The sequence below is a fragment of the Sycon ciliatum genome, chromosome 6, assembly GCF_964019385.1.
Source record: "Sycon ciliatum chromosome 6, ocSycCili1.1, whole genome shotgun sequence".
NCBI classification, from domain to species: Eukaryota; Metazoa; Porifera; class Calcarea; order Leucosolenida; family Sycettidae; genus Sycon; species Sycon ciliatum.
In genome coordinates, this window is record NC_088648.1 from 33,909,731 (window position 1) to 33,929,742 (window position 20,012).

The 20,012-nt window shown below is 47.5% G+C and overlaps 2 protein-coding genes and 1 non-coding gene across 5 annotated transcripts in view; 2 read left to right on the forward strand and 1 right to left on the reverse strand.

The window, feature by feature from the left end:
* The window catches only part of LOC135819947 (histone-arginine methyltransferase METTL23-like), a 15,332-nt gene extending 4,126 nt beyond the window's left edge, over positions 1 to 11,206 (forward strand). Inside the window, exons 5-6 of one of the 3 annotated variants that reach the window (XM_065333244.1) lie at positions 729 to 813; positions 10,361 to 11,206. In XM_065333244.1, the coding sequence (XP_065189316.1) occupies positions 729 to 813; positions 10,361 to 10,553 (278 nt within the window). In that variant the 3' untranslated portion in view covers positions 10,554 to 11,206. Of the gene's footprint in view, positions 1 to 728; positions 814 to 1,270; positions 2,952 to 3,881; positions 3,983 to 10,360 lie in introns of those variants that run through there. The other 2 variants (XM_065333245.1, XM_065333243.1) reach the window with 2 other exon arrangements.
* On the reverse strand, positions 3,007 to 19,248 carry LOC135819948 (ropporin-1-like protein). Its single transcript, XM_065333246.1, has 7 exons — positions 18,838 to 19,248; positions 16,700 to 16,923; positions 14,707 to 14,821; positions 12,625 to 12,716; positions 5,994 to 6,063; positions 3,913 to 4,088; positions 3,007 to 3,635 (listed from the first exon to the last, which is right to left on the reverse strand). The coding sequence occupies exons 2-7, from the start codon at positions 16,846 to 16,848 to the stop codon at positions 3,572 to 3,574; spliced, it is 666 nt and encodes a 221-aa protein (XP_065189318.1). The 5' UTR covers positions 16,849 to 16,923; positions 18,838 to 19,248; the 3' UTR covers positions 3,007 to 3,571.
* Trnat-agu (transfer RNA threonine (anticodon AGU)) lies at positions 8,838 to 8,910 on the forward strand. The gene has a single exon. It is a non-coding gene; the product is annotated as a tRNA-Thr (tRNA).
* Positions 19,249 to 20,012: the final 764 nt, after the last annotated feature.

The following is a 20,012-nucleotide window of genomic DNA, read 5'->3' on the forward strand; positions in this document are numbered from 1 at the left end:
GCGACAATGGTATGACATCATGTGACATGTACAGTGTCCGCGACAGCACTACAGTTGCGCTCACTGAAATCCGACCCAAAGTGCACAACTGACGCCCTGGACCAGTTCAGATTATATCATTGCATTTGTACATGTGTACGTCGAGCTGCATTCGTACCACTTCCAGGACGTCTAGGCAGTGCAATTGAGGGCGCCAAATACAGGACTGTCGGGTACCGAAGAACTGGGGGATCAGCCTCCTAGCCTAGATCATTCTTATTTTCACGTTTTTGTATAGTCTACGCACAGTTGAGCCATCATGAATACATTGGTATGCTGTAAAAAAAAAGGTGAGTTTGCACGTCCGCGCTACAACCGGCTATACAATTGCGTAGAGAAACACAATCAGCTTAGGAAGTTTTGCTCGTGCCAGGCCACCACCATGCCTATAATACTGTGGGTGGCAGATGCGGTATGCTGTGCTGGGTGAAATTCTAGGCGGTTCGTTCTTTGGCACTCGGTTATTTGATACCCGACAGTATTGTATGCACTTCGGGTCGGATTGCACCGGGCATAACAGTAGCAATCCGATTTATGAGCTGAATTCTTCCAAAGCCCGGTTTGAAAAGTCCATACCTCAAAGTTTTCCCGAATGGACTCTGGAGTCATTTTGAGGTGTCTTTTGAGTGATGTGTGTGGATGGTTATCTGTCTGTGCGTCTGTCTGTCTGTTCGCGTGTGTCTGTTCAGACTACGAGAATATCATTGTTACGGTGTCGTTCCTCTTGGAGCGTAACCCGTCGTGTCGTTTCTGGACCACCTATCAAGAACGAGTGTGAGTTGACTGGGTTCTCGTTTTGATAGCCACTCACTGCTGTTGGTGTTCGTAGTCTTGGTAGAGATTACAGTGTTTGTTTGTTTATTTTTTTAAATATTTTACTTCACCAGATACACAGGCATTTCTGCCTTGTCGTCTAACCATGCGCCTAGACTCTCAATAAAAGATGAAGTGCGTTGATCTTGAGCCGTACTATCAATGCGCTGTGTGTGAGCAAAATCCTTGGCGATCACGAGGCGTGATGAGTACAACCTTCTTTGTAGCTTAGATGTAGGGCATCGCTGGCCATAAGTGAGTGTCCCTGGGTTGAGTCCCGGTGGTGACAGTCAATTTTCTTCAGACTTTCCCCACTTTCGACTCCCTCAAACTCATGAATATTTTCTTTCTTTCCTGTTTGTACAATGTCATTACAATGTCATTACAATGTCATGTACATGTGTTTGCATGCTAACAGTTCCAGTCACTCTATTCATAGTCTGCTTCGGCGATGGAAGCTACGCGCCCGCAGCGTGCCGCTAGAATCATTTGACGGCGACAGTGTCACAGTGAACGGCCGTACGGAACTGTTAGCTCACACCATACACATGCTGGAGATCTATCGTACTGCCACTGCGGCTGATGACGACGACGGCGACGAAGATCAGGGATGATGATGACGATGGTGTTCGTGGTGATATTTGTAGCAAGCACACACTGCTCTCAAGTAAGCATATATCGCACTGCTGACGACTACGGATGACGATCACTACTGATGATCCCGGCTGACGATCACTGCTGACTATCACGGATGACGGATCACGGATGGTGATCACGGACGACGATCACGGATGGCGATTACGGATGGCGATCATTGCTGACGATCCCGGATGACTATCATTGCTGACGATCACGGCTGACGATGGTGGTGGCGTGCTCACGATGTTGTCAGGCAAGCAAGCCAATCACACATTGCCTCCGCAAGTGCTAGCAGCTATGTCATTGGTATCCGCACAATGATGACATCACCTGCCAACATGACGTCACTGTATGCAAATAATGACATCACCTGCCGCAGTGCTAGCAACCAGTGATACCGCGTGAGCCCATCAGCACCCAGTGGTCTGATAAGACTGCTATACCACCGTGCCGTGGACAGTCACCCAGCTATGACATCATAGAGAACTAGCAATGACATCAGCCTAGCAACGGTGACATCATAGACATCAACAGCCATGATACATGTACATGTATCATCCAGCCGCTCTGACATTGCACAACCAGCAGTGATGTCATCGACTCCACTACTGTCGGCAGAACCCAGCAGCAATCATACTACAGTAGTGCCAACTGAAATCCAACGCCAGCTCAGCTCGGTGCGCTCATATTGCAGAAACCCAGTACGCGCTTGTACACCACCAAACAGAGACCGCTAGAATTGCTGCTGCGCTCTAGTAAGGGCACGAACATCAAGGTTTGGAGGTCAGTTGCCACCCCTGGACTGGGGTGGGCGTGGAACTGTGTGGGTAGTGAGTAAAGTAAACAGGAAAAGTAAAAGCGTCGCGTAGACGAACACGATCGGTGGCTTGGTGCAGCCGCACATATGGACTGCGGAGATGAAGTGTGATCGGCTGGGCCGTAGAGCAAGACAACACCATACCGTCTACTGTGGATGAGTAGGCATACAACGTTACAACGCAAGCACGGCAAGAAAGCTAGGTATACACAACCTGCCAGCCACTAGCCCAGTATCACACCACCAGCACGGCTACACCCTGATGTCAACCTGTTAGTATCTGCCTGTGCAAAGCTACACTGAACTCAGAGTTAGAGACTCTCTAGCACTGACTACGATGAACCCAACCCCCCCCCCCCCCCATTTTGTGTATGGACATGTGCCCCCCTCCCCACCACCATACCTCATTCTGTGAGAGCCAGGCGTTGGCTGGTGAGAAGGCATCATTGCCTGTTCACTTGATGAAGTAAAATAAGGAATACCACACAGTCATTCCCACCATACCATGCCTAGGCGTGTATTTACCGCTATTTCGCCGGGTGTATGTTTTTTTCACTATTTCTCTACCGTAGGCATTGGAGTGTGAAGCCATTCTACTCAGTATTTAGACAAAGATGATTAGAAAGAACTGATCATTGTCTGATATTTGTGAACACTTGTCGTTTGAGAAGCTTTAATACCAAGAAACACACACATCGTACGTGACGACGCTGATCATAAGACTCATTGACTAAAACATTTGACTAGGAAACCAAGGGTAATAACTAAGAAGAACATGTTCTTGTGTTGCACTGCAAAACATTGATACCTACATGTACTAGAACTATTATAGTTGGCAGGTCTGATCTGAGCCGGTCTGATCTGAGCAGGTCTGATCTGTGCACATTTTCATTTGTAAGCAGATAGGTGGGTGAAGGCGGCGTGTTCCAAATCCTGTTGGATGCGCAACTAGGAGTACAGCAATGCGTTTAGACATCAGTGAGCGGGCATGCATGCCACCAGCGCAAAGTCAATATATTACAGCCAGGCCGGTCGTCCAAACATCACTCCTCTTCCAGCTTAGTAGCATCCGGTGCATGTGATTGGGTGTTGAAATAATTACAACTCGACTGACTGGGCGGCTGTGTTCAGATCTGCATGACGGAAGTCCCGCTGGCTTGTTCAAATCGGGGAGTAGTAAAATACCGGCATTCTACTACTCCCTTGTTCTTGCATGATGTATCCGTAGTAGCAGGGAGTTTGGAGCTCATCTTACGACTACTACTAGAAGCGAGGGCAGTCCTGATGTTCAATGTTGCGTGGTCCAATCATGCCCGCTGCCTGTGAGCTGTGAGAACACAAGGGCAGAAACATGGAAAGGGAAGCAGATACGGAGCGTGAACGACAGACAGGGGACACGACCGACTGAGACACGGGGCACATAATAAAATTAATAGTGCGTGTGTGTATGTGTGTGTTTGTGCGTGTGTGCATGTGCGTAAGTGCGATCCCGGTAGCAGGGCACTGTCCCTGTAAGACAGGGGTGCTGATTTCGAGTTCCCGCCCGCGCCCATGCACATTTCTTTTGCCACAGACATGAAAGACATTTCTGCCGACTGACTTACGCCTGACCGGAGAGGTAGTTCAACACGTCATCCTGCGTCTTCTTGCCGATCTTGGAATCCTGCGCCGCCAGCCAGTTAAAGACTTCGGTGAAGACAGCGAACGGAACGCGTGCCGCGCCACCGAGGTCGTCGTCGCTATGGATACGGCAGAACATCTTCATGGCCTCTTTCAAACCCTGCATACCACAAGCACCAAGAACAGCGGGTATGTTTATACTTTAAGGCGGCCCTACCAAACAGCACATCTGAGCAGGACCAAAGCATGCACACTATCCATGCATGTATGGGATATTGACCAAGACGAGGTCTACAATTATAGGAATTATAGGCCGAGTAAAAGACTGAGCTCCCCCGAGGTCTTACGAAGCTTATAATTCGAGTGATAAGGCCACACCAAGTTATTTCTATGTTTCGCATCACCGCGCGCGTACATTTTCGAATCGTTGACAAGAAAAATAAACCACCCAGACGAGTCAATCGATGGCTAGCCGGCTGTTCTGGCGAAGATTCTCTAGCCTGCCAGTATGGCAGATCAGAGGTTATCAGCTTCTGGATAATCTTGCATTCTTGGCGATGGCACGTACAAAGTGCGAGGGTTGAACTTTTTTATTTTTTCCAAGCCGTACAGTAGCGCTTGTTCACCAAGCGAGCGGAGATTCCAGGTGTCAAGGATTCTGAGATTTTCCACGATCATGATGAAGCGGAATTTCACTCGACTCGTGTCAAAAAGCAGAATGCGCCATCCTTGAAATCTTTTACTTTATTGCTCCAGCCCAGTGTGCCAGCAGCCCAGTGTGCCAGCTGTCCTGTGGCGACTTGTTGTCGCTTTGGATAATTATAGGTGATAGTTTAGCAGTGCTATTCTGTGTGCATACAACATGGCTCAGTACACATAGAATGGAGTTTTATTTTTTCCTCTGTTTTTTTTCCACCTGCCCGCATGCCTTTTCCAGAAAACGTCAAAGCGCAAAACATGGAATTAACTTGGTGTGGGCCACGGGCCTAATAGAAAATACAATTATGCCGTGAGCATTATGTGTATCACACAGTACACAGCGGGTTGTATGGTATTTCAGGATGTCACTGCCAGCAATTATTGTAGGTGCCAATTTGGGCGGCACTCCACTAGAATTAAATTTTTATGTACTAAACATCACCGCTTGTCAAAAAGAAGTGGAAAGTGGGTACCGACGACTAGAAGTGGTACAGCCAATATCATAGTGTCTGTAGTGGCTGTAGTGACTGTCCAGTGGTCGCTCACACACAGTACAGCATGGTAGAGTCAATACCACAGTGACCGTAGTTGGTCCAGTGGTCCCAGTACAGTACACGGCATGGTACAGGTCCTCTCTCGTTAGTAGATAATCTATGGGCCATCGAAAAAAAGTTATCTTATAACGAGACTTATCTTGTAGCAGGACTTGCAACTAAAGGTGAAATAGGCACTACTTCGTACTTACCGGGGCTACCCTCGATACAACATAAATTATCGATGCTTCAACTCGTTATAAGATAATGGAAAATCTCCAACATAACTCTTCCTTGGATGCAAAGGATCGTCCATATTCACGAATACGTAGATATATTACATTTCGTCTTTCTGCTTTATCCTACGTGTTTTGGCCTTGGTCCTGCATGGTCAGTATTATCTTATACTGAGGGTTTGGCACTCCAGGGACCTAAGCAAAGGGTCGTTATAACTTATAACGAATCTTATGTACTAACGGATTATGTTGTAACCGGACCTGTAAACAGTTGTATAGACCACGTTTCGCCAGGGGATTTCAGATTTCTATTTACTAACGGGGTTTATGTACTAACCGGACTCGTTATAATGAGGGAGGACCTGTATAGTGAGTATCGTGGTGACCGTAGTCTGTCCAGTGTTCCCAGTACAGTACAGTACAGCATGGCATGGTCAATACCATAGCGACCAGTCCAGTGTTCCCAGTGGTCCCAGTACAGTGCACAGCATGGCATGGTCAATACCATAGCGACCAGTCCAGTGGTCCCAGTACAGTACAGCATGGCATGGTCAATACCATAGCGACCAGTCCAGTGGTCCTGGTAAAGTCACTCACCGATGTTATGCTGCCACAGCCGAGAACAAGAAACTGCAACCAATTGATTTCATCCGGCCAGCCACCAGTGCTGCAAGCAGAAGACAGACAGACATACAGAGAGAGAGAAATAGAGAGAGAGAGACACACACACACACACACACACACACACACACACACACACACACACACACACACACACACACACACACACACACACACACACACACACACACACACACACACACACACACACACACACACACACACACACACACACACACACACACACACACACACACACACACACACACACACACACACACACACACACACACACACACACACACACACACACACACACACACACACACACACACACACACACACACACACACACACACACACACACACACACACACACACACACACACACACACACACACACACACACACACACACACACACACACACACACACACACACACACACACACACACACACACACACACACACACACACACACACACACACACACACACACACACACACACACACACACACACACACACACACACACACACACACACACACACACACACACACACACACACACACACACACACACACACACACACACACACACACACACACACACACACACACACACACACACACACACACACACACACACACACACACACACACACACACACACACACACACACACACACACACACACACACACACACACACACACACACACACACACACACACACACACACACACACACACACACACACACACACACACACACACACACACACACACACACACACACACACACACACACACACACACACACACACACACACACACACACACACACACACACACACACACACACACACACACACACACACACACACACACACACACACACACACACACACACACACACACACACACACACACACACACACACACACACACACACACACACACACACACACACACACACACACAGAATGGAATAAGCTATCTGAATCGTAACGCACTACTCGGCATAATAGAGTTCTCTCGCCGTTCTTCGGCGCCCGACAACACTGTACATGTACATGCACAATGCTGCTCAATGAAATGCGTTTGCATGAGTCAAGTACGTCACAGTGCTGGGTGCCGTTAGGGGCCATACGGCGTTAGCGATAATTTTCACCGAACGAAAAAGTTTAGTTTTGACCCTCCCCACCCACTCACCCACCCCCTTCAATGAAAAATAGATCGACTTGACAGCTAGAATGGATTGATGTTTCAGCTATCAATAATTTTCAAAAGAAACTCTCCTCAGCCCACCCACCCACAAACGAAACTTTTTCTCTTCTTATCAAGCGAGGCCACAATGATCTGCGTGATAGCGATGCAAAGCTAGCTGATATGGCATTCGGTGGTGTTGTCGTCGAGCCGATCATGGTGCCGGAGGGTGATCGGACGGGGCAGCCTGCTCTTCGAGCAGATTGGCTTGCCCGGGGTGTGTGGGAGGATAACAGGGTGGCGTTTTTTGATAATCGCATCATTGATGCCAACGCACCCAGTTACTCCCATTCATCCTGGGAAGCTACTTCCAACCGCGCTGCTAACGCGAAGAAAAAGAAGTATCGTCAGGCCTCCGAGGACCTCCGTGGGTCGTTCACACCACTCGTTTGTTCCACGGATGGGGTGCTACATCGCGAATACGCCAGCTATCAGAAGCGACTTGCTGGTCGCCTCGCCCTCAAGTGGGACAAGCCATTTTCTATCATCATGGCTTGGGTGCGAGTTCGCAGTCAATTTGCAGTGATCCATGCAGTCGACCTCCGGCTACGCGGGTCTAGAAGGCGCCTGACGGGCCTTTCGACGCAGGATGGTGCTGGGGTAGGCATCGGCCATTGAAAACTGAATTCCGTCTGTTTTACGTGGAATTTCTTGGAGTTTCCCAATGTATTGTACTTGAATAAAATTCTATTTTAACTTTCATGGTATCTCAATTTTTTTCACGTCTACATGACTTTATTTTGCCCATAAAAGAGGCCGTTACCCCGTAAAAAAAAAAATGTATGTATGTATATGCATGTATGTATGTATGTATGTATGTATGTATGTATGTATGTATGTATGTATGTATGCATGTATGTATGTACAATATTACACAGCAAAGAATCAAACAAGTCTCATTCCGCTGTAACTCCGAGTTTCGTGTCAGAACACTTCATCAGACAGCATGTATGTATGTATGTATGTATGTATGTATGTATGTATGGCCGCAACCACACTACGTAAAAATCACAGTACAAAATTTCTTGCATATCTCAGTACAAGTCGGTACACAACCACACTACACTTTTCGGTCTGCATAGATGACGTTTTCACGTGACCAGCACGTGACGTTGTCGTACCAAAGCGTGTGCCATGCGCTGGAAAAGACCAGGAAATTCAAAAAAAATGCTGATGCTGATGCTATGTACGACAAGGTACAAAAACAAAGTTGTACACAGGAGAAGGAGCGCGAAAACGACGAAAACGACAAACGTGGCTTTCTACAGGGGTGCGCCAGTTGCTGAAAACCTACAAAGCGCATTTTGCATTTAGCACGCGTCGCCATGACGTTTTCTACTGTAATGCCGTTTGTACGTGATTTTGTACCTAGTGTGGTTGCAGCCTAAGTATGTATGTATGTATGTATGTATGTATGTATGTATGTATGTATGTATGTATGTATGTATGTATGTATGTATGTATGTATGTATGTATGCTTTTGGAAGATTGTTCAAGGCGATGGATGATGAACGGAATGAATGATTTCCAGAAGGTACAAGTCAGCACCTGTCGCCGCCATGGCTTAGGGGTTAAAGCGCCTGTCTAGTAAACAGGAGATCCCCGGTTCGAATCCGGGTGGTGGCTGACAAACCAGGTATTTTTTTCTTTTTCATCCTGCGGATGCGGAAAACTGGGCCTTTGGCCGAGTCTCACGCGAACCGTGATTTTGTTTCATTATGCTCTATATAGTAAAAACATTTCGAAAGTTGCTTGGACTGAGTTTCACTTGTTTTACCGTATTTCCACAAATAGTAGGCCGGTCTACTATTTTTTCAACCTCGTCCTAACCCGGCCTTATAATCGAGGACGGTCTTGTATTCGAGGACGGTCTTTTATTCTTTCAACCCAGTTTGACCCCCGGTCTTCTATTTCTCGCCACACAGTTTTACCCCCGTTCTTCCATTTTCTTCTACACAGTTTGAGCACGGTCTTCTATTTTTTTCCCACAGTTTGAGCACGGTCTTCTATTTTTAACACAAGAACAAAGACTCGTTTAGTAGGCCCGGTCTTCTAATCGGAGACGGTCTTTTATTTTTTCAATCGCCCCCTGCCCCGGCCTTGTATACGAGGAAGGCGTTGTATACGAGGACGGCCTTTTATTTGCGGAAATACGGTATTAGTGTATTATAGTTCCTGCGCAGTACTGTGCATGCTAGCTACATAATTATAATAACTATTTTTGGTTTTGCCCGTACAAGAGGCTAAACGTGAGCTGCAAAAAAATACAGAGTGTGGTGCTATATCCAGGGTGCTGTTCTTTCACAAATTTTCGGGGTACTTCTATTTTCGATACTTTCGGTGCGTCTGTTTCATACCTAAAATTTCAATACACCGAACAAACACTAACACACATAATACAATAGGGAACTGCTTCTCTGTACCTAAAATATCTGCTCACCTAACCTGGCCTTTTGACCTCATACCGAAAATATTGAGCACCTAAAAGTTCTGAAATTAGAGTGTGCTATAGTCGCCGCCAAAAATCTAGCCACCGGAGCTGGAAGAAAATTCGCGATTGGGGCTGTGCAGTTGTGAAGACCATTATTTTCTTTTCAAAATTTCGCATTTTCTGATCTGGGGAATGACCCAATGACCAGAAGTCCGGAAATGGTCGTGGGAAACGGTAAGGGCAGACGGTGACCGTTGGAAACGTTTCCCTCCAAGAAAGCCGGAACAACGATGCACGAAGACTAAGCATCGCACCACATGATCCACCCGATTATCATCACTGTGCAAGAGTTGCCTCTTCGTGTGTCATTCTGTTTGGCTTCGTAATGGCTCGGGCACCGCATCATGTCTTTTTTGGAGGGAATGAGCAGAAAAGGAGAGACGTGATAGAGATCCTCTGGCGGATAGGTATGGACAAAAGCATGATCATGGGAACCGTGAACGGGCTACAAGAGGATGCAGTTGAGAAACGAAGTGCAGAAAGTACAGAAAGAACAGCCACCAAGGTGTCATTGCTTCCAATATGAGAGACCCAAGTCACTGTAATCGAAACATGGTATTGTGTACTTTGCCTTCTTCATTACAGGTGCCGGATATGCGGATCACAAAGCTGTCCAATGGTCAACCTGTGCTGTACCGGCCTGGCAGAGCGGGTGACCCATTATGCTGTCTCCGTTGGCCAAAAGGTTCATTGCGGAATACGTGCAGGGCGTTTCCTACATTTCTTGCGAGAAGCTGAGTGCCGTGTTGTCAGGTGCGGTCGTGGGAGGCGACCATGAGCATGCTAGCCCTTGGACTATTAGTCGAGCATTGGACGAATGATTTTCGGCATCGATTCGGCCCCCCCAAGGAGAAAGGTCCTCTTGACCGAACATCATCGGCACGGCAGAGTGGTGTGGTCTCTGCTCCACCATGAAAATGATTTCACGCGCACCGTATTCGTCGACGGGGCATGTGTTGCGTTGGGGCCCGGTGGTCGGATTACATTCTGGCACCCGACGGATGCTATACCCGCCATCGAGAATCACCAGTTTCCGCCCAAAGTGCACATCCTCGCCAACGGCGTGCCTGAGTTGCTTTTTCAGCCCTCCGGTTAATTTAACCCGACCTGAACCCGATAGAGAATGTCTGGTTGCAACTCAAAGCGAAAGTTAGCCAGACACGCATGTCAGGACGCAGACACCCTCCGTCAGGCGATCCCACTGGAGTGGAGGAACCTGACACCAGCTAGAGCAAGTGTCCCCTTTTACGACGTCCATGCTGAGCAGGATTGAGGCAGTCATCTACGCCAAGGAAGGACATACCCATTACTTATCTAACCTGCCCATTCTCCATAATTATAGACAATGAAATTGTTTCAGTTTCCCCGCTGCTTTTGAGTCAGAAAGGCGCCTAGCGGCCACAGAGTTCCTGTGTGTGTGTGTGTGTGTGTTCCTGTGTGTGTGTGTGTGTGTGTGTGTGTGTTCCGGTGTGTGTGTGTGTGTGTGTGTGTGTGTGTGTGTGTGTGCGTGTGTGTTCCTGTGTGTGTGTGTGTGTGTGTGTGTGTGTGTGTGTGTGTGTGTGTGTGTGTGTGTGTGTGAGTTTCGTCCCGCAAAGCAGCTTGTGCTTCTTAGGTTAAGCAGCTTTTCTCGACTCGATCGATTTCGTGAGTTGGCATGCCAGTGTTCGTTACACTAAGTGACTTGTGTTGTCAAGACGTAGACAGCGGGTTCCTTTCATGCAATTCCTTTCAGTACTGGAATTGTGTTCTGCTTCTCCACAAATTGCAAATTATGTTTTGTTTACCCGTAAAGAGAAGTTTACGTAGACAGGTACTGAGGTAGCCTCACCCAGTGCTCTAACAGCTTGAGTCACAGTGAGTGAGTGAGTGAGCGAAGGCTGAGTACCGTCATGACAGTTTACACGGGCACTCCTCATCGTCATCTGTACTGAGAGTACAGTCTGCACCAGCACTGCACTGTTGCCTTCGCTGTGTTTTATTTTTTATTTTTTCATTTTTTTGAGAACTTTGAGTTGACGTCACGTGAGGAACACTTGGGAAAAATATCCATTGTGTTTATTTTGCCCGTAAATGAGGCTGTATACTAGCACTGTACTGCATCAGTGCAGGGGGGGGGGGGGTGCATGGGGGTGTGCTTGCACTGTATCACATGTGAGGTGTGCATGGGAATGTGCATGGGGGTGTGCATGCACTGTATCAATACGTGGGTGTGTGCATGCACTGTATCAATACATGGGTGTGTGCATGCACTGTATCAATACATGGGTGTGTGCATGCACTGTATCAATACATGGGTGTGTGCATGCACTGTATCAATACGTGGGGGTGTGCATGGGGATGTGCATGCATTATACTGTATCAGTGCATGGGAATGTACATGGGGATGTGCATGCAGTGCATGCGTACCATGCACCGGCATACCACATTGGGTGGATTTTTGTGACAACTGTATATCCAGGGTACGCTGTATCCAGGGTATGTTCTATCCAGGGTATGCTGTATCCAGGGTATGCTGTATCCAGGGTATGCCGTATCCAGGGTATGCTCTGTCCACTGTATGCTCTAACAGACTATGCTATACCTAGGGTATACTATATCCAGGGTACGTTACACCCAGGGTATGTTGTATCCAGGGAATATTGATATCCAGGGTGTGCTATATCCATGGTACTTCATACTGAGAGAAAGAGAGAGAGAGAGAGAGAGAGAGAGAGGGAGAGAGAGAGAGAGAGAGAGAGAGAGAGAGAGAGAGAGAGAGAGAGAGAGAGAGAGAGAGAGAGAGGAGCCGGAACAAGAGAGAGAGAGAGAGAGGAGCCAGAACGAGAGACAGACTTTTTCTTCAGGCTTACCGAAGGTTGGCGTCAAGGATCGACATACCAGCGCCGACAGATTGCCAGCGATCTCGAATAGTATCCACAGACACAACCTTCTGATCCCCCAACTGCACACAGACACACAGACACACACACACACACACACACACACACACACACACACACACACACACACACACACACACACACACACACTTGTACTTGCTCACTGCCAAAACTGGTCACGTGGGTCTCCTCGGGAGATGGGAGAGAGACTCAAAAGGAATCTTGGAAAGATGACTCAATTGGCTATTGAACTGCCCAACGGCCGACACCCCTGAAATCCCCAAACGAGGGTGGACTTGAAATGATCCCACTTATGGGCTCACCACACCTCAGCAAGTGGGTGAGGAAAAGGTGCAGAAAAAGATTGACGGCATCAGGGTATCGGTCCCGGGATCCAACTGCACTTACCCCTGCCCCCAGTGAAGGTAATACTTGCTACTAGTGTGGGTGGCTAAATCAAAGTGGATCTGATATAAGCTTCACTAGCACCATTGATTACACAAGAGTTAAAGGGGCACTCCGGGAATTTTTTCGGTGGTGTGTTCTCTTCATGGGGGCCTTATATGGCCCCCAAGGAATGGGGAATCGCGAAAACTAGACCCAAAAAGTCGATATATGAAGCCAGGGAGGGCCAAGTTTGTCTCCTCTTTTGATGGTTTTGATGACGTCACGTGTGATTAGTATTCAAATTCTCTGCATTTTAAGATCTTAGTTGTTTGAATTTTCTGGCGATGAAGAACGATGTTTGGTCGACATTCCCAAGCTTCACAACTGCGGACATACTGAAGGACCCCCTGAGGTGCCCCTGGTAGAAGCGCAGCCTGATGAGGGCCAGGAAATTGGAGCGGACGACTTCACTGGTCGAAAAGGAAATAACGATTGGTGTTCCTGCCAGAAATGTGGGGTGATGCAGAGGGCAGTCGATTACCTTCGCTGTCGAGAGAGCGCTGCAGCTGTTAGCATTGGCAGCCCGTTGACATGCGTTACACATCACCCCGACTTCGCGTCAGCTTGTCTAAACAAAACTGTTCTGACCATATGCCTCACGGCGTATAGAGAATTTCGGGATCCTCGTACTCGGACCAGTGAAGTCGCCCGCTCCAATCTCCTGGCCCTCATCAGACTGCGCTTCTACCAGGGGCACCTCAGGGGGTCCTTCAGGTTCCTTAGAGTATGTCCGCAGTTGTGAAGCTTGGGAATGTCGACCAAACATCGTTCTTCATCACCAGAAAATTCAAACAACTAAGATCTTCAAATGCAGAGAATTTGAATACTAATCACACGTGACGTCATCAAAACCATCAAAAGAAGAGACAAAATTGGCCCTCCCTGGCTTCATATATCGACTTTTTGGGTCTAGTTTTCGCGATTCCCCATTCCTTGGGGGCCATATAAGGCCCCCATGAAGAGAACACACCACCGAAAAAATTCCCGGAGTGCCTCTTTAATCTAGCCAGAAGCAGTCCATGGTTAACAGGTATGTATATTTCAAATAGAAAGTACGTGAACCCTGAAACCAACAAAGGTGGTAGGTACAACAATACAGCTTCAAGCAACCGAGCCCGTTGGCAACAGACCCAACACTATCTGGCCTAAGTGTACCCACCAATCGAACTACAGTTGCCAGCACTGTAGCTGGCGACACACACACTTGATCATCTGATTGTCGAGCTGTGGAAAGTTCAATTGTTCAATTGGCTAGTAGAACATCTGACGCACAAGACATTCTTGGGATTCGTGGCTCGGATCAATTGGGGTAGAAGGAAGCAGGGGGGGGGGGGGATCCCAGTCTATGCTCGAGGGGTTTGGCTGGATGAGTTTGGTACCCCTCCCTCCCCCCTAATATTATGACAAAGATTAGTTTGGACAAGAGAATATGGCGCAGGTTACAGGTCTTGTATGATCCCGTATAATGAAGAGTACAGAACAACAAGGACAAACAAGGCTTGTTTGTCTCTACTTCAAGTTACATGCTTTTGCAATCATCAGATGAAGAGTAAAACACACATTTCCTGTTGCACGAATAGGCCAGTGCTACTGTGTCTAACTTACTTGTCTGTGCAGTGAAGCCAGCTTCCTCTCAGTTAGAGCTTCCTTCTCAACGGTGGGGAGTTCTAGACGATGCCGCACGGGAAGTGTTTCTCCCTTCCTCATTGCCTGGAAGTAGCTGTGAGAAAGAGAGAGAGAGAGAGAGATAGAGAGAGAGAGAGAGCGAGAAAGAGATAGAGAGAGAGAGAGAGCGAGAGAGAGCGAGAAAGAGATAGAGAGATAGATAGATAGAGAGAGAGAGAGAGAAAGAGAGATAGAGAGAGAGAGCCTGGCTGACCATGAGTCCTGAAAACAGGAAGAATGCACCGGGGCATAGTTCGCATGTCTGTGGTGTGGTGACTAACTATGACATAATGTGACAGAACACATCCCATCCTGTGTTGTTGTGGTGACCATGTACCAATAGTAGTCTCATTGCTTATTTTGACCATGTACGCTAGTACCCATGATGACCATGTACACTAGTACCCATGATGACCATGTAGAGGGGACGGTTTCAAATAGGACACAGGTTGCAAACCGGAACGGACTCAATATTCACTTTCTCTCTTGGTATGTTGATTAGAAAACATATGTCACAGTGAGACTACGATGTGTTATACTCCGAGCCAAAATTTCACGGCTCTGCGATGACCAGAAGCGCCATATCAAGCAGGTGAGTTTTTGACGTGTTGCTTCGCACTGCGACTTGAGTTTTACGACTTTCGAAAAATCAACTTCTTGTCGCAGGTAAACAGCGGCTCGCCTCTCGGCAATAAAGCACCGCATACTAATCAAAACTAATGGAAGCACACACAAGGCTTATTGTTACTCTGTACTGGCCGTCGTGGAGCGATAGCAATTACCTAATTTCAGACCCAGAGTGAATTTGACGTGCACTCTAAAACGTGTCCGGTTTGGAGCCACCTCTGATTTGAACTTTTTTGAAGCGAAAAATTGGGCGACTGGGAGGCAATGGGTCAACACAAAGGAGTGGCTCAGTTCGATTGACTCTGGCCCCAGAGCAAACTTCAACATGCCAGTTTCCTTCCACAAACATACTTCGAGTGAAAAATCAACGCTGATGATCGGTTTGGGTCTATACAAATTTGGCTGTCAAAGCGTCCCGGTATCGAGCCGTCCCCTCTACACTAGTACCCATGATGACCATGTACGCTAGTACCCATGATGACCATGTACACTAGTACCCATGATGACCATGTACGCTAGTACCCATGATGACCATGTACACTAGTACCCATGATGACCATGTACGCTAGTACCCATGATGACCATGTACACTAGTACCCATGATGACCATGTACGCTAGTACCCATGATGACCATGTACGCTAGTACCCATGATGACCATGTACACTAGTACCCATGATCACCATGTACGGTAGTACCCATGATGACCATGTACGCTAGTACCCATGATGACCATGTACGCTAGTACCCATGGTGACCATGTACGCTAGTACCCATGATGACCATGTACACTAGTACCCATGACGACCATGTACGCTAGTACCCATGATGACCATGTACGCTAGTACCCATGATGACCATGTACACTAGTACCCATGATGACCATGTACACTAGTACCCATGATGACCATGTGCACTAGTACCCATGGTGACCAAGTACGCTAGTACCCATGATGACCATGTACGCTAGTACCCATGATGACCATGTACGCTAGTACCCATGATGACCATGTGCACTAGTACCCATGATGACCATGTACACTAGTACCCATGACGACCATGTACGCTAGTACCCATGATGACCATGTACACTAGTACCCATGACGACCATATACACTAGTACCCATGACGACCATGTACACTAGTACCCATGACGACCATGTACGCTAGTACCCATGATGACCATTTTGCTGGTACGCTGACCGGACTACGCTGACCATACACGAGCTATGCGCCTGCATGCAACACTGGTCAATACTCAGTCATACTACATTGTCTGACCTGTACGGCAGTAAAGATGCACCTACCTTGCTGACCATGCGACTAGGTCTGACGGTTGGGTGCGTATTGCAGCCTTCGTGTAGTTCTTTAACAGTAGTGGTAGGTCAGGAGGGATGACGATCTGCTCCGGGCAGTACTGCTGCTCCGGTGGTCCGAAACCTTGACTCTCCGTCATCCTCTTGCTCCGTGGGAATGTGCGCGTGTCGCTGTCTGGGTGTAGAGTGTCGAACTGTCTTTGTGTGTGCGTGTACTGCACACACATACATACACCATTGGACCATTGGATGCCCATCGCCGGAGGCGATGATAGCGATGCTACAGCAGAAGCCATAGCAGCTTGTGCTGGGATTGCACCATTCAACAACTTGCAAGGCTGAAGAATTGACCGCCACTATTCAGCCTGGTCTACACCACACAGCTATGAAGTGGCTTTTTCTGGCCAGTGAATCCCAACTTTTTGGTCTTTTTCATATTTTTTCCGCACACATCACACCACACACTCCGGCATGCACTGGCTGTTGGTAACCACCCAGGAGAATGAAAGAAAAGTCAGGAGGAGTCTGAGAAAGAGAAGAAAGACGTGTGTGACCATAATCGTTGGGAATCGAACCCGCAACCTCTCGATTGGAAATCGCTGCACATACCACTGCACCATATGGGACACACACACACACACACACACACACACCACACACACACATGTACACACATACATGCACGCATACACACACGCACACGTGCGCGCACGCACACCCACCCCCACACGCCCCTCCCCAATTTCATTATTTCCTGCTTTCTATCTGCATTCGCCACCTTTTCATTGGGCAGATCTGCCCGTCTGGTTCGCGAATTAAAATATACACAACAACAACACGCGCACACACTGAGCACCTGGACAGTGCGCCTTGTGCTTGAATTCTGGCGGGGGAATTAGAAATTCCGCCCTCTCTTCAGAATGGACGGAATTGGATTCTGTCGATTCTGACGGCGGAAGTTGTGTAATCGAATGGTGCATGGACCGTAACTAATTCAAGAATGGACTGTTCATTCTTATTACTTGACGATGGCCAAGTGCCAAAACGTTGTATTATAATGGAATGTGAAACTCGGATGTTGAGCCATAAATAAATGTAAAAGAGAAAAGGACATATGGATACGAGTTTAGAGTAACTCTCCATCACTGTAACATGATACTATATACAGTCAGAAAGTGCAATAACTAGGCACAAAACTGACAGAGTACTGAGACATTCGACGTCCTGACACCTAACTTTAACACATCTCCGTAGCGCTAACCGACAGCCTTCCAACTTGGAAGGTTCAAGGTTATGGAAAGACCAAAGAGGGGAAGGCAAGCGCAGTGATGGAGAGTTACTCTAAACTCGTATCCATATGTCCTTTTCTCTTTTACATTTATTTATGGCTCAACATCCGAGTTTCAAATTGCACACCTGATGAGCCGTCACGAACCATACGGCGAAACGTACGTCGTGTGAAACAACTTGTTTTGTAGTCAACTAATCCATCACAATGTCATGCATGAGGAGTACTGTAGGAGTTTGGCTTTCGGCTTGTACAATTCGTTTTCGCAAAGCTTCCCTTTCTTTACTTATCTTTGATATTTATGACCCACCCAAGTTGGGTGGTGTGCTGCTTTGCTGCTTCGAATTGTAGTTAGACCGCTTTGTCAAATATCGTACTGGTCTCGTCATCGTCCAGTAACAATCGACATTCTTTGTTCCGTTGGGACTGTAGCTTTTGCTCGTTTTCGTTGCGCTTGCCTTCCCCTCTTTGGTCTTTCCATAACCTTGAACCTTCCAAGTTGGAAGGCTGTCGGTTAGCGCTACGGAGATGTGTTAAAGTTAGGTGTCAGGACGTCGAATGTCTCAGTACTCTGTCAGTTTTGTGCCTAGTTATTGCACTTTCTGACTGTATATAGTATCATGTTACAGTGATGGAGAGTTACTCTAAACTCGTATCCATATGTCCTTTTCTCTTTTACATATAATGGAATGGTTCAGATTTGCAGAGAATTGTGGAATGGGTGAGTTCACCCAATTGTGTAAATACTATGAAACTGCAGGCAGCCTCAAAACGTCTTCTAAGAATGGACTGATTTGCGTATAATCGAACGCGTCCATTGATAATCGAACCAAACACTCACCTATTCAGTAAGCGGTGCAGTAGCTCCACCCAGTCGAACTGCACGGCTCAGAAACTTCTAACTGATGGTGAAAATGCCTGGAAGCCAATCGCTGAAGGATAATTACCTAATAATTATTCACCCTGCGGAGCGCCCTCGCTGGTCTCAGTATTCGCTACAGGAAAAAAGAGTATTATGTGTGGCAATGAAACGAGCATGGATCCGCTCAAGCGACTCGAACAGTGACAGCGCCGCACTTCAGTCACAGCGCTAGCGTCGCACTTCTTCCACTTCTCAGATCTTTGCGGCTACGATTGTTCAGTGTTCCAGTAATCAGAGCTAGAGCCTAGAGGTACACGCACGCGGCTGAAAACAAAATCATTCAAACGACCACGAACAGATACATGTAATCATTTCTCATTCTCCGTCATCAACCCAGTGCTGAATTTTTCTTGCTTCGACCAAGCTGCGCAGCTAGCGTGTTCACGGTGTTGCATGCTAGTGTAAAAATACAAGTCGAGAGATTAAAGGGGAAGTATACCCTAAAATCAAATTTTCACCAGTTGTAGTCTTCTGGGTGCTGAGTCGAATGGTCTTGGTCCGAGGAAGCTGCGACGCTCCCTTCCTACTTGAATCCCAATCGAACTCGCGCACTTCCACCGAAACTGGGTGACTGCGCCCTACTAGATGGGGATTTGTATGCAAAATGTCACTAAAAGCGCCATTTCGTTCTTATAAAAGCACGGATGACCGCGATTGGCCCATATGTTGTAGTCTTTTGGACGCTGAGTCGACTGGTTTTGGTCCGAAAAGGCTGCGATGCAGCGTTCCTCCTTTATTCCCAATCGAACATGGTTGAACAAGCGGTCACGTGCTCCTGCGTACACCAGTCACCTGGTCACCGTGCCTGCAGGGTACAACTTACTAGCCTGTTTGACCTTTTTTGGGTGCAGTCCTGTCACTCGAGTTGAACTCGAGTTGAACCTTGGTGTGAAAGTTGTCACCTGCTGGCGCGGTGACCAGGTGATTTGGGCACCCAGGAGCACGTGACCGCTTGTTCAGCCATGTTCGATTGGGAATAAAGGAGGAACGCTGCATCGCAGCCTTTTCGGACCAAAACCAGTCGACTCAGCGTCCAAAAGACTACAACATATGGGCCAATCGCGGTCATCCGTGCTTTTATAAGAACGAAATGG

What these genes read in the sequence shown, in the direction of transcription:
- LOC135819948 (XM_065333246.1), bottom strand. Translation starts at nt 16,848, where the DNA reads ATGACGGAGAGTCAAGGTTTCGGACCACCGGAGCAGCAGTACTGCCCG. An exon ending in ATCCTTGACGCCAACCTTCG is followed by an intron (nt 6,064 to 12,624) that starts GTAAGCCTGAAG and finishes TTCTGCTTGCAG; the next exon opens with CACTGGTGGCTGGCCGGATG. An exon ending in GCTGTGGCAGCATAACATCG is followed by an intron (nt 4,089 to 5,993) that starts GTGAGTGACTTT and finishes TGTGGTATGCAG; the next exon opens with GGTTTGAAAGAGGCCATGAA.